This window comes from Vollenhovia emeryi, unplaced genomic scaffold, assembly GCF_000949405.1.
Source record: "Vollenhovia emeryi isolate VEMERY1.0 unplaced genomic scaffold, V.emery_V1.0 DF939130.1, whole genome shotgun sequence".
Classification (NCBI taxonomy): domain Eukaryota; kingdom Metazoa; phylum Arthropoda; class Insecta; order Hymenoptera; family Formicidae; genus Vollenhovia; species Vollenhovia emeryi.
The window spans coordinates 1392279-1406700 of NW_011967236.1; the positions used below are offsets into that span (position 1 = coordinate 1392279).

Sequence of the window (14422 nt, forward strand, 5' to 3'; positions counted from 1 at the left end):
GGCAAAATCACTGATTATCCGATCGACATGTCTGCTATTTTACGATCCGTATCTTATGATTCCATAATCTTGACGTTATCGGTCCGTGTGCGAGAATAATTCGAGGAGAGAGAAAAATGAAGAATGCGTGAAAATTAAATGGTAAAAACCATCTGAAATATATTATGACACATTGAGAGCGTCTCTCTCGGCAGTATAATTGTTGTTGATTATAATAAATATACGCGTACGATAAAGTAACGAGACCTATAAGCGCTTCATTAACAAATTCTCCCTTTTAGTTACGTCTACATTTACTGATGAATCCATAGACAAGTTATATATCTCGATTTGGTTCTCAGGCGTTAGTATACTGTTAATAAAAGTCACTTGCATCTATGTCGATCGATTGACTTGCACGTAATTACGTGCGGGAAGTCAACCAGCGAAAACGGAAATTTCTGGCATGTCCTACCGTAATAATAACATTCATACAGCTCCGACGAGAAGCGACTCCATGACTCTCGGAGTCGAAATTTCGATATTTACAAATTCCTGTAGCTTCCCCCGCGTTTCTCGTTCCAGCAAAAACAAACCTATAAAATAAATGGAAATGCAAACAGATCAACGAAACAATAATAAAACCGCGTCGATGCAAATGTACACGTGTCTCACGCGACGCGGTCGTAAGTGATCGCGAATATACAGGGGGGCGGGGCGGGGGGGGGTGGGGGTAAGGGGGGTGAGAATGCGACGCATTCTGAAATTATTGCACATACGAACGAATATTCTCCGACCGAATTGGTCGCGTCGTGTCGTGAAGAGACGCGAGGCTCGGTCCTTCCTTGTGTCCTTGATGAAACACGATCGAGACTTGAATCAATCGCCTCGAACAAGCATAAATTCGACAGAGCATCGGACTTACGATTGACAGCTGTTGATGAAGAGGTCACGCATGACCTCGTGAGCATTTCTCTCTTTTCCTTCTCTCTCTCTCTCTCTCCCTCTCTCTCTCTCCTCCTCTTTCTTCGTCGTCGCACCAAAATCGCAGCTCGTTATCGGCAACGATTCTTGTCCTTATAATAATTGTATATCTCTGTGACTATGTACAGCCTATGGACAACGCATCGCGCTTTTGTTTCTTATAGACTCGATAATATTATATAAATACGTTGGTATACTTCGTGACTATATTTTATCGACAGTAGTAAGAGTTAATGGTAGCAATAATGACGATTGATTTAGTCGCTAAAAACGAGATCCGGCTGGCTGTAACAGTTACAGTAATAATAATAATACCTGCGATGATCATAATAGCAATAATAATAATAGTGACTAGGTGGTAGGTAGCCGATAAATCGGTAGTTGCAAGTAGCCTTTGGATTTTCAGCAGATAAGCGTCGTCGGCGGAACCGGTCCTCGTAAAACGCTGACCTCGCTTAAACGGCGATAACAGTTACGCAACGTTGAGTGTGGCGAGAGTCCGATACGTAGCTAAAACGCGAATGAATTTTTACACGACTTAGAGCGACTTGACCATCAACCTGTCGAATAATATATAAACGCAATTACTCCCGCTGTGTATGTACATCGGCGGCGACAGCGGCCGCGCGGTCGATCGTGATACTTGACGCAAGACATCGTTATGTACAAAAGATATATATCGTTACGGGGACAACGTCGCAACCCCCGCAAAGTGGTAGTCCGTTTCGCTCAGTTCGGATGCTCCGACGGAGCCGTCGTACCGGTTAGGTGCCGTTATTAAGCGTTTCCTAAGCAGCCTCCCGGGCCGGTCGTCATGCTCGACCGGCCGCGACGACTTTCACCGGCATCGTCACCCGACGATCCGCACGTGATCGCAAGCTGACGTCGCCAAGTGACGTAGTCCGAAATTCACGCGAGCGACGTACGCAAGTGTGTAGTAGGTACGCGTGACGCACGGCTAACGGCCGGATGATCCGCCACAACATCCGGATGAATCACACGCGTCACGGAGCCGGGTTCCTCCCAAGTCGATAGGCCGATCCGCGGAGCTCGGTCACGATCGACGCAGTTCCCTCGAGAATCAATCCCTCTCGCTCTTTCTCTTGCTCTCTATCCGAGGTGCGTGCTCTCACGTCGACTTGATACCTTGCGCCTATGCGCGTGTGTACGTTTAATACGGGAACTGGGCACCGTTCTCTCCCGCACCGTTCCGTCATCGCACTCGTGTCCTCGAGGTGGACGAGAGCGGAACGTGCTGCGGCCCGCTGAGTCACGAATACGCCGGATCGCTTGGTCGCGCGGGTCCCGAGAGCGACGCTCAGTACCCGATCGTCGATCTTTAAGGATGGTCTCAGATGGGTGTCGGCAGGACCGTGAAGTCCTGCAGAGCGGTCTTGACCGTTTCGTAAATCGGCCGGTTGCTCTCGTCGGCGCAGTAGCCGTCGGCGGTGCACAGAGTCTGCAGCTTCGTCAGGTAGCTGTCGAAGTTCTCGTGGCCCATCTTCTCCTGCGGCCCGCCCGGGGCGTTCGGTATTCGCACCTGCTCCAGCAGAGTGATCATGTTGTCACGCAGTGACTGGTAGTACTCGGTCAGATTGTTGTTGCGCTGCGCTATCGTTACGGTGTCCTGCAAGAACAAAACGATAGGGTGCTTTCGTCAGCATTCGTTTACGTTCAATTCATTCAGTGGATTAATAATCCACTCAACACCAAGTAACACTTTACGTAACATCGATATTACAATTTGCCAGTGAGAAATTATTCGTCGAAACGACGTCGGGTCATTTCTCGGTTACGGTGGGCGAGTGGAAAATTATAACACTGATGTTATGTGACTGTTACTTGGTGTTCGCCGGGAATCTAATTGCAAGAAAAACAGCCATCTAGATGTTCAATGAATTATTCTAGTTCAATTTAGAAAACGTTCCTTCAACACGCGAAGTGGACTGATCAGTCATCGGTTAGCTCGCTTATAACAGTACCAGCATACGGTTAATAACAAAAATTTACAACGTTACAAATACGTTATCTTGGGCAAGGAATCCTCCATGGGATGACAATATCGAGAGAAAGAATTGCCGAAGTGACAGTCCACGTGATAATTTGACCGCGGCATTAACATTTAGCAATTTGACTGGCAAGAGCAAGGTTCAACGGCGCGGGTGATCGAGACGAGGCAAACGCGATCGTCTGTCTACCCGATAACGGCAAGGTCCCTATTTTTCGGCGCGCTAACCGCTTGTTATTTATTTATTCGGCACACGGTACGCTACCGACTGAGCAAACACTGACCTTATCTCCCTGCTTCAGCTGATTCTCCATAGCGGTGATATCCGAGCGCAAGCGCAAGACCTGCGACTCGACCCGGGCGTTCTCCCTCTGGAGCTCGGTGATCTCGGCCTCCAGTGTGTAGAGATCCTCGCTCTGAACACCGGCGGTCCCGCTACCGCTCGAGTTACCCTGACCCGTGCCTACCGCACCCCCGTGAGCCGGACCACCGGCTTCCAACCCTGAGGACAGGACAGACACGGTCCAGTTTCATCGACTGCCCGTTAACACCGCCGAAAGAGAGATTATGTCGCATATATTTCCCGATTTCCGGGTGGATTTCCGCCCGCGATTCAAGCGTGCACGGGGCGATTCGTGCGCCCTTACGAATGCGAATAAAATGCGGCCCTGATACGTGATGGGGTAACAAATTCTATGGGGAGGGGGGGAGAAAAACTTATAGAAACTGCCACGACTCGAGTTCCCACGCCCGACGGAAGCTCGTACGAATTTTTCACGTATTTGAATCACAAGCATTCTGGCGTGTCTTACTCTTTTTTTTTTCGTTTCTTTTCTCTTTTTTTTTTCATTCACGATCGACAAACGTTAGATCGAAAAATCCAAACGAGACGTTTACGGGGGTACTTTTGCGCGGTACAGAGGTGGAAATGTGGCGAGCATTTGAAACTTATGTCAAGGATTAGGCAGCGACTTAGGCGAAGCGGTTTGCGAAACGTCGCGATTGCACAGGTCCGAATGAAATAGTTCGGACCTTCGACGATTGCTACTGTACTATTCTTTCTTTTTGCTTTTCTTTTCTCTCGTCACCTCGCTCGTCCCAAGTCACTGCATTTGTAGCTTCTGTCTCGAGATAATGGGACGGTACGGTTTCTTCTGCGTACGGTTCGTGCCAAAGTGATAAACGCATCTCGGCAAAAAAGCGAGAGACACTTTGAGGCTCATTCGATCAAGCGTGTGCTCCGACTCGGTAAGAGAACGCACGAACCTGACAGGAGTGCCGTGGAAATGGTATGATCGGGACAATGTCAGGGTGTTTCGGGGTTAATTAGCGTGAGGTGCCATCATACCAGATAGAAGAAAAAAAAAAGTACGGAGGACACCGAGTGCTGGCGTCGGTAACGCGGCGCGACACTTCGTTGCGCGTGAATGAGCGAGAAGAAGCTTTAACGGCTGGTTGTTTGTACTGTGCGTAAAGGTACGATTCACAAATATTGCCAACACTCGTACGTCGTCGCGTAAAAGTAAAAATACTGGTGTGTGGAGATTCTGTAATGTAACATCGAAAACACATAGGAAACAAGTGGCGAATACGTCAGTCCCTTACCTTCAAAAGTAACCGTGCTCCAAGCTCAACATGAAAGGAGCTGATCCCAGAATAAATCAGAATATATTATTTTCCATCATTAAGACATACGGTTATTGTTTTTTTCGATTTTACATTTCTGTCTTGTACATAACGAAGGAAGAGGTTCCTGCGCGGGACCGAATCGAAAGGGAGGGGGGAAAAAAATGAGATGTAAATTAACGCCGTCACATTCGATTCTGTGTTGCTTCTGTTTCTTCCTTTTTTTTCTCTTTTATAAGCTATTTGTGGCATCCTTTCACCGTTTCGTGTCTAATCAGTTGCGATATTCGTTTCGCAAACCTGGAACATTTATTACTGAGAAAGAAAAGGGGTCGAAACGGGGAAAAAGATATTGAACAAAAGAAGAGGGAGAAATTGAAGAAAACGAACTCTTTGGTGGTCAAGAGAAAAACGGAAGGATAGGGAAAGAGGCAATTCTTATTGGTATGACAGCACATCATTGCGTGAAGAGCAGAGTATGGCATAGCACGGGATCAAGTACAAGGTTTGATATGCACAAGTTTACAAAGGAAGGTACATAATTCCGTATGTTTTAGCATCGTGTTCGTCCGGACGTCGATCGGTCGATGCAAAACGGTGTGATGCGTGAACCGCTTTTCTCACGTGAACTCTCTCTCAAGTATAAAAGAAATGAAAGCGTTGCGCTTGTCGGCGATTATTTCCGAACGAGCACGATGCGCAAGCATAGAAAAGAACAGAGAGCGAACTTAAACTGTCTTATCTAACATTTCCTCTTTCTCTCTCTCTCTCTCTCTCTCTCTCTCTCTCTCTCTCTGTTTATATATATATCTCTCTCTGCTGTGCGTTTGATAGGAAAAACGCATCTCGCGGTCTGAATTTTGGCAGCTGCGCGCGAGCAGAATTTGTTGCGAATGCTCTTTAGACAAAATTCTCGATCGTTATTCTTCTTCGCAACGATTGGTCTCACGCACAGCGTAACTCTGACAATATTATTCTTCGATCGTTAAGTATTGACAGCCGGGGGCGACATCAGTGGCAACTCGATCCTCACCGGTGATTCCTCTGCCGTACATGCTCATATTGTCCTCCGGTTTCGGTTTCTTCACGGCGTGGCTGGCTATCGGGCAGCCCGACAGGGATCTGTGGCTGTGAAAGGAGCCGTTTATGTGACCGAGTCCATCGCATCCGGGCGTAGGGCAATTGACACCCTCGAACTTCATAGCCGTCGCGGCAGCCACGGCCGCCTTGTGCTGCTCCACGGTACCGCCGGACTCCAACACCCGCATCTTATTCCTGTTCGCGATCGGGCACCCAGATGCACTGTAATAAGGAAACAAGGTATGTACACGAAGATTACGAACGAACGGGCAAACGTCGTTAAGATCGGCCGCGTATCATCATAGGTCAATCCTCGTTTAACAAACGAACGGTATAACGGCAGGTTAAAGTAGCATTTTGTACTTAACCCTTTGTTCTTTTATTACCGAGATATCAAAAGAAATGCAAAAAATCCGATCTAAATGCGTTAACTAGAAATTAAATGGCCAAAAAGTAAAGAAGTTGAGATGGTAACGCGGTTTACCACCATGCTTCACACTTGAATTTAACATTAAACTGTAGAACTCGCCGAGAACAATATCGATAGGTATTTTTAATCAAGCATTGAGAACTTCAACAGTTAAGCCTACGGCACACGATACTATTTTTCCTACTGGATTGCTTGCGAGAGCAAATAAGGATGCAGAGTATCAGATCAGACGACTTAAGGCTGAATCCTGATTGGCTCTCGCAAGCAATCCGGTAGGAAAAATAGTATTGTGTGCCGTTGGCTTTAGTCTTGAGATCTGTACAGAAGCTAATGTTACGAAATTGCTTAATCGTCGCAACTTAACGTAGGACAATTGTACATAAAAAGGAAAAGAAAACAGCGTATGTCCACCTCGCGTGAAGATCCCTACGAGTCTTACCTGCGGTGCGACAAGAATTTGCCAGTGGCATGGCCGGACCCGTCGCAACCCGGGATTGGACATCTGTAGTCCAAAATGCCAACACCACCGTCACCAACACCACATAATCCATCCGCACAGAGCGAGCGTGAAACGAGCGGAAACCGCCAGTTATTAGTCAGCGTCTTCGCTTTCGCGCGGGGTGTTGCTCGGGCAAAGGGAGCTGGGATGCGGTCACGGGGGAGGGGAACGGGATTTCCCCTTTCTCGGGTCTCATCCGGCAGCCTCGCGGTACGTGCAATGCGGTCGAGAAGATACCTGCGCTGGCTGCTACGTGCAACGTGCGAACGCGACGAAAACGCAAATTGAGATCGCGATTACCGCCGGCACCCTCAAATTGCGGAACTTGCGAGATGTAATCGCGCCGTTGAAACCAAATCCTACCGAACTCGCGATAACCCCCCACCCCCATCCCCTCACTCTTTTTGGACCTGCCCCCCCTTCGTGTCATATTAATTTGTATTCGCTTCTTTTCAATGTTGGGTGCAAATTAAATAGCAAGAAATATCGCACGCGGTGGGAATTTTCTCTTAAAATTTACCCCAAAAGTCATGTAGGCATTTCGAAGAACTGTACGAGAGTTTTTTTTTGAAATTTTGCCATACATTTCCAATTGTAGCAAAGTTACGTATGTTACGCCTAAACGCGTGGTTGTGCGCGTCTTGCGCGATTTCTAAATAATCTTCCGCGAAATTTAATTAATCGATAACATAGTTCCTTCGTTAGTATAGTCCAATTAGTATTACCCGTTAAAATGAAACACAAATAGCAAAGGCATCCCGTACGATTAACGTCTTGAGGCAAATGAAAGATTGGTTGGAGTGGAAAACGCCGGCGTGTTAATCGCGTCAACGGAAAGTGCAGTCAGACTGAGGAGTGCATATTTATTAATGGCATTCGCGCCGACTGACCTCAGAGGTTCAGAATCTTGACCATCTCGAGGTTTACTCTTCGGCTTGTTGGCCCGCGGACAGCCGGACAAACTTCTGTGGGACGAATAATTTCCCGTGACGTGTCCAGAACCGTCGCAGCCTGGCGTAGGGCACTTGAGCTCCTGGGAGTGCGCCTGGATTTGCGAGCGGTCGGCACGTGGGCATCCGGAGAGGCTGCAAAAGGAAAGAGACTCTCTTCTATTTCGACGCGTTGCGAAAACGCCATGAAGACCGCGCGCTGCGTGGTTCTGAGGAGACACAAGTGGTCACGAGAAGCTTGAAAAGAAATTTGGAAAGCGAAAAGACTTGTCATTGTGCTACCACGACGCCGTCGCGTTGTCTTGGCAAAATTGCGCAACGCCGGTAATCTTCATGGCTTCCGTCACACGAACGCACACCTCAGAAACGTCCAACCATCGCTTCAGCAACACATCGCATGCAATTTACGCGACGTTGCCACGATGTCGTGAGTACTCACGTGATCTAAGTCATCTAAGGCTATTCAACTTGAAGTACGATCAGCGTTTCGAAAATTAGATCTCGACGAGTATCCGAACATCTCGTTCGCTGAAACGAGATCGAAATCGTCTACGTGCCGCAGGACGGGCGACATAACGTCAGGACGCGCTACCGAAGTTAACGTGTTGCTGTTAATTATTAATCGTTCTAAGATCTAGATGTATGTATATGATATTGATCGAAGAGCGGACAAGAGAGAGACGTTGGCTCATCGAGATCAGTGCAGCGTGTCGGCACTGGCTTGATTAGCCGAGTTTATTATTTAGTTTCGGACGACTTGCCTTGCGTCCAGTTCGAACGAAGACATTGAGAGGAAGGGAGACCTAAGACTCGCATTTCTCGCTCGAGCAACGATCGTGATGCGCGCCGACGATCGTAGCCCGAGTCTCACGCTCCAGGGATTACCCTCAAATGTCGTGCGGACTAGTGATCGATGCGGGCGGACAACGGATCGTGTTTGGTAGCATGCAAATGGCAACGCCGTGTTCCAGTTGGATCACTTATGAGGTGTCGCTCGTAAGATCAATCGCGCTTTCGCACTTGCGCTGATCCCAGATCAGGTCTTACTCTAAGAACATCGAAAGGGAGAGCGGGGAGCACACTCACACCTGACCCCAATGAAACTCGCCAATTGCCAATTTGACTTTGCGCACGAGGAGCGATATCTTGACCGCCTCGTGGGTTTTTTTTCCTTGACTCGTTACGGCTCTGCTATGACATGGTCATCGACAACAGTTCGCTACGAAGCTGCCCACTCGAGGCTCTGGCGAAAGCGGCTTTCAACGGACGGGTAGTCAGTAAATCAATCACTACGTATACGTATATGAAAGCGAATGAGTCTCGCGATCGAAAAAGCGGTTGTAAAAAATCTTGTGCAATGTCGATTTCTCCGCAATGCCGAGCTTTGATTTTGCCATCCCTTTTCGTAGGGGTCGGGTAAAAACAGCGAAGAGAAAACGGAAAAAAAGAAAGAAAATTCATTCAATTACGAGGCTCATCTACACACTTTTGGTATCGCATAATGTAACGTAGATAGGTACATAGAATATGAAAAAAAGAAGAAAGGAGAGAAGAGAAGAGGAAGAGAGAGAGAGAGAGAGAGAGAGAGAGAGAAAGAGCGAGAAGTAAATTATTTAACGAAAAATAAAGACTATATATCGTATATATACAATATATGTACGTATATTATATATATACTTATGCAAGGTAGCTATATACCACCACTGGATATTCACATGTATGCCATATATGAAATATATATGGTAACATAATATTGAGACCAAGTGTAATAACTCAACCGCTCAACTAGGAGAAAAGAGGGTTTCTAAACGTATGTTTTGTATCGCAACACACTTAAGAAGCAACTACGGCCACGGACCACCAATATGCATCGATGCAAGAACCATCCATGTAAATGTAATTGGCAATTTACACAATGTCGTTTGTCGTATGCATGTACGTGTGTTCAGGGTACATTGTCATCTACCGGTTTTCTCTCGGATAAAAGTGTATATTGAGGGCTTTATCGAGGGACCAGAGAGGACCAGCACAAATTCAAGTGTGTGTATGTATGTATGTACGTAGCGTGCTTGCGTGCGTGCTGCATCGCCATATCGATATATACATAATCGAGCGTTCACGTTAAAGGCTTAGTGTAAATGTCGATGCTGCCTTGCCTTCTGTGGGTAGCGTAGTTCCCTGAGACATGACCCATGCCATCACAGGACGACGTGGGACACTGTATCAGCTCCTTGCCATCGCGACCACGAGGGGCGGGCCGAGGTGCGAAATTCAACGAGTACCTCCTCACACTCATACTGCACCGAATAATATTAACCGTCAAACCATCGAGAGTCCCTAGCTAAATTGATTATGGAATTATCAATAGCTCTCTGATTGTCGCTATTCGAGCGCGGGGGCCGAAAAACGGTAACTTCCGCCTAAAAGTTACTCACTTCTTTTTCTACCGACGCTGACAATTTTAAGGCGCAACGACCGGAATTACGTGGCTTTGTTTGCAAAAGGCACTCGAGCGGATTGTCTAACGTAATTTAATACACTCTACGCCCAACATAAGCGACAATCGTAAGTCGCCTTCCTAGATGCGAATACGAGTGTATATAGTTTATAGGGCGGCGCGCAAAGTTATATTGCGTTTCGTAACTTTTCTCTGAAGCGCGAGTGGAAGAGCAATGTGCGACGTGATAGCGTGATATGAAAAAACGTCGAAAAGCGGGCAAAGGGGGCTGATAGGAGAGGCGAAGGAGGAGGCAGAGAAGCGAAGGAACATATGCGCCGGTCAGAGAATCAGAGAGGGTGAGCGCGTCTCGCTCTTGCTTCCGATCTCATCGTAGCTTCGTAGATGGGCAAGTCGTCTCGCAATGAGAAAGCCTCGGAAACCTCGATGGCCCTTGAGTGGCCGCGATATTGCCGGGCAACCGGAGAGCCGACGGATGCCGACTTGAGTGCAATTCAAGTCCGGTACGCCATCGGACTATCTATCCACCTTCGCGTTTTTGCAGTTTCCCCCGGCCCGCTAACTCTGTCTTGAACGTATCAAGTTATTACGAATCGTGTCGGTGATTCCTGTTAAAAACTTTCTTCGTGTGCCAACATGTTTTTCAAAGTGATTTATATATATTTATAATGTCGCTTTATTTTCACTGATTATTTTAAAATAATACAGCAAACGATTATAATAAAATGGATATTTCGGCCGGTTCAACCGCTTGTAACTTTTGCTGAACAGATTTTCAAGGACTCTCAAACTTAAGCGAGATTTAAGAAAAATTTTATCCCGGGGAAAAAATTCAGACTTTTCCTCGCGATTTGTCAGATATTTTATGTATTTGATATTTTCGTAGATTTAGGCAATTGATCCGAATTAACGACGTACCAATAAGAACGTTTCCAAGAGAAGACATAATATAGTTAGGACGCGAGTAGCAAGGCACAAGGTAGTTATATCGCCTGCTGCTATTAATAAAGTTCAAGTTCGGATATAGATTGGTTTTACCGAGGTTTCAGCTGGTCGTACGTGTTCCACGTTGTAGCTATTCAATAAAGATGAAATTAACGAGAAGGGGAAAAGAAAGACGAAAGATTAATATCGTGAGAAAATAATCGGAACATAATCTTTATTTCAAAGTTCCCGTAATAAAAAGGATATATTTTACTAAATGCACTCGTTATTACTATTACGAATTTAATATTTAATAAACATTACAAAGAGTTCGATATAATGAACGTTTTTAATCTTCAAGAAAAAAATTTTTATATACGAAATCGACCATTGAAAGTCAATAATTTAATTTCTCTCTCTTTTCGATATTTAAATTTTATTATTTTAAACCTTTTGCGTTAGGCAAGGTCTGCCGGTGTAATATTTATCTTCTTGCAATATTGTATACAATAACATTTTCGTAGAATGCAAGTGTCGTATATCGCCGATATTCATCTGGAGCTTCCGATAGAATGGGGATAGAACGAGGATTCGCAATTCTCGCTGGACTTTTATCCATCATGGGGGGACATTTGTGAGATTCGTGGAGCGCGACGCGTCGAATTCTGGACCGTGGTAAAATTACAAAAGGGACGAAACGCGGCTTCGCCTCGAGGTAGCCGAGGAGGTGTGCTCCGGATTTCTAACCCACGGCGGGTGGGACGACGCCGGGTCTCGGCCCATAATCCAGTGCGGTGGCAACTGATTATACCCCAACTCCCCATTTTAACCTTATCCTACCTCGCACCCTCCCTCCGCACCCTCTCAACCCCTTCCCACCCCCGCACGCGCGCCTTCCACTCGAGCCTCATCCTCATTCTCTTCTTATACGCCCAACCGCGCCTTCTCCATACCGCCGAGCTTCACGTCAATTAGAATAAGGTTGGCACTTTCGGTACGAAGAGTAATTACTTTAATTAACAAAATGGAGGTGGGTATGCGCGAGTTTTGCCCCCTTTTCCTCTCGCCCTCCGTCGCTGATGCTAGCCGCCGCCACCGTCGCTGCCGCCGCCGCCGCCGTCGCCGACGCCGCCGTCTCCGCGTCTTTTCAAGCTTCGGCCACGAATCTACCGCGTGAAGGATTCGTGCGACCCTTTCCGCAAGGCAAGTAAGTACCAAGGCGAGAACTCGCGATGCTCGCTTGCACGACGTGTGGACGTATTCTCTAATAATGCTACCTCACGCTAAATAGCGATTTGGATTCTCATCGCGTATCTAGCGTCGCAAATGACTGTCTGGTTTTAAGTCTCGCTAAAATAATATATCGACCCGGTGGAAGAACATATTCCTAGTTAGATGTACGAGGTGCCAAATACGCGGTGAGAATGTCAGCCAATCTTAGGCAGATTCGACGCAAAACTTTTTAATCGAGGCCTATCGAGCGGTATCGAGGTGTCTTCAAGTAAAATTTTACTTTCCCGAAAACATTTAGTTAAAAAATCCTATTTCACCGACGAGCATAGACTCGATATATTTACAGAAGTACAGAGACAAAAGTTTGCTACGAGTCGGACTGTTGCTCATATAATCGCGATACTCGAAAGGGGTAAAGAGATATATCCTACCTGTCGTCCTTGCCGGATGGTTTATCGAGGGGTCCAACCGTGTGCTGCGGGGGTGGCATGCTGTAGCACGGCGCCGGGGTGTAACCCGCTGGAATCTGATAACCGGAAGTCACCGGGCCACCCGGGTAAGTTCCACCGCAATTGTAACCTGCAGTTGGATAAGGGGTGTACGTGTTCCCAGGATATTCGGGTTGAACGCCGGTCATCCCGTATCCTGGGTGAGGACTCATGGGCCCGTAACCTGACACACGAGAGATTGTATGAATAAAGAAAGTGACAGTCGCATACATCGCATCAACAGCCCCGTCAAAGTTAAAGTGCACACAATGCGAAACGGAAATGCGTCTTACTCGCAAAATGCGCCACTGCATTCAATGAAAGAATCTTAATAACGCGTTTCTCAATTTTGTCCCGTAATTGATAATTAATTAGCTCTCACGATAAGTTCATTGACACTACGAGTCAGTATGGTCTTCAATTTAGACTTTTATGACACTGGGAAAGCGCACGATTTCTAGGACACTCCGCCTAAATACGCGCATACGCGCCGTGTAATCGCGCTCGAACGGGAGACGCGAATACAGCGCGAACACAGGCGCACTACAGGAGCAGCTCGCTGCTTGATTAACTGTTGTAAAATCTACACGTTTATTTACTGGCAAGAATTCATTTTGTCGAGAGAGCACGCAATGCAAATAGCCGACGGACGGAAGGCCGACTGTGCGCGCGCGCGCGCGCGACGTCGCGCGAACACGGCCGGTGCCCTGTGTGCGTCGAGGCCGGGGAACACGGCGCTGTGTGTGCTCGAATGTTTCAATTTCAATAACTACTCCCCAGCGTCAGAGTCCGCACAATATCGGCCGCGCCGGACTTTTGCCGGCGCTACGTGTACGCGAAATATTGATAATTAACAATGGCCGTGTACCGTCACAGGGGGGTGGTTCGACGGGAAGGGTGCGCATGGTGCACATTCAGGCCGAAGGACGAAGAGAAAGAGAGAGAGACGGGGAGAGAGAGAGAAAGAGAGAGAGAAAGAGGGATGGAAACGGAGAAAACGAGGGGGACGATCAGAGAAAGAGAGAGAGAAGGAAGGGATGAGAAGGGGGAGAATCGGCCGCGGGTTTGGAATGCCAAGGTACAGAGAGACCGAGGAAAATGAGAGTTCGGCCATAGGTGCCTATTATGGCAGTCATGTACTGTTCTGGTGAATTTTTATTCGACGGTTGTAACCGCGTATCGTCCCCCATCCCCATCTACATCCCTCGCCACCCTTGCCGACCCCCGGGGGCGTCGGGCTCTTTGTTCTCTTCCGAATCCCTCGTCCATGTGCCTCCGTCGCCCCCGCTATCACCTGACGTTACACGACGCCTGTGTAAGGACACATTAACGCTTCGCGTGTATCTCCTGCCGCGCATATATATGCCAGTTAAAATTTATAGTGTTAAAGACACCCTGTCGCGCCCTTCATCATGTTTGGTTTTTCGCTCTATCTCGTCTTCATCCGACATTATCGTACGGACGATCCTCCGTCGCCGTATGTTCGCGGCGAATCACGATTTAACGTTATTGCAAACGATATTGTTTAGAAATCAGATTGGACTATATAAACTATGTGAACAAGTATTCTAATGAGCGATGCGTCCATGCAAAATTGTTTCGGTAAAACGACGCGGAGCGTTTAATTAGTTCAGCGGAAAGTATTTTTTACCGTTTCCCTTTACGGAGTTTTACAAGCTAAATTTTATAACTTTAGATAGCACAACTTTATATAGCGATGCGGCCACAACGAGAAAGTTGTAAAGCATCTTCGGAATACGGAT

At 47.2% G+C, this 14422-nt stretch overlaps 1 protein-coding gene across 11 annotated transcripts in view; it reads right to left on the minus strand.

Moving 5' to 3' along the window:
• Positions 1–751: 751 nt before the first annotated feature.
• The window catches only part of LOC105568302 (homeobox protein 5-like), a 277344-nt gene continuing 263673 nt past the window's right edge, over positions 752–14422 (minus strand). For 8 of the 11 annotated variants that reach the window (XM_012023870.1, XM_012023869.1, XM_012023866.1 and 5 more), the window contains 6 exons: positions 12603–12843; positions 7497–7691; positions 6547–6609; positions 5631–5899; positions 3256–3473; positions 752–2590 (listed from right to left, as the gene is read on the minus strand). In XM_012023870.1, the coding sequence (XP_011879260.1) occupies positions 2315–2590; positions 3256–3473; positions 5631–5899; positions 6547–6609; positions 7497–7691; positions 12603–12843 (1262 nt within the window). In that variant the 3' untranslated portion in view covers positions 752–2314. Of the gene's footprint in view, positions 2591–3255; positions 3474–4576; positions 4617–5630; positions 5900–6546; positions 6610–7496; positions 7692–12602; positions 12844–14422 lie in introns of those variants that run through there. The other 3 variants (XM_012023873.1, XM_012023867.1, XM_012023871.1) reach the window with 3 other exon arrangements.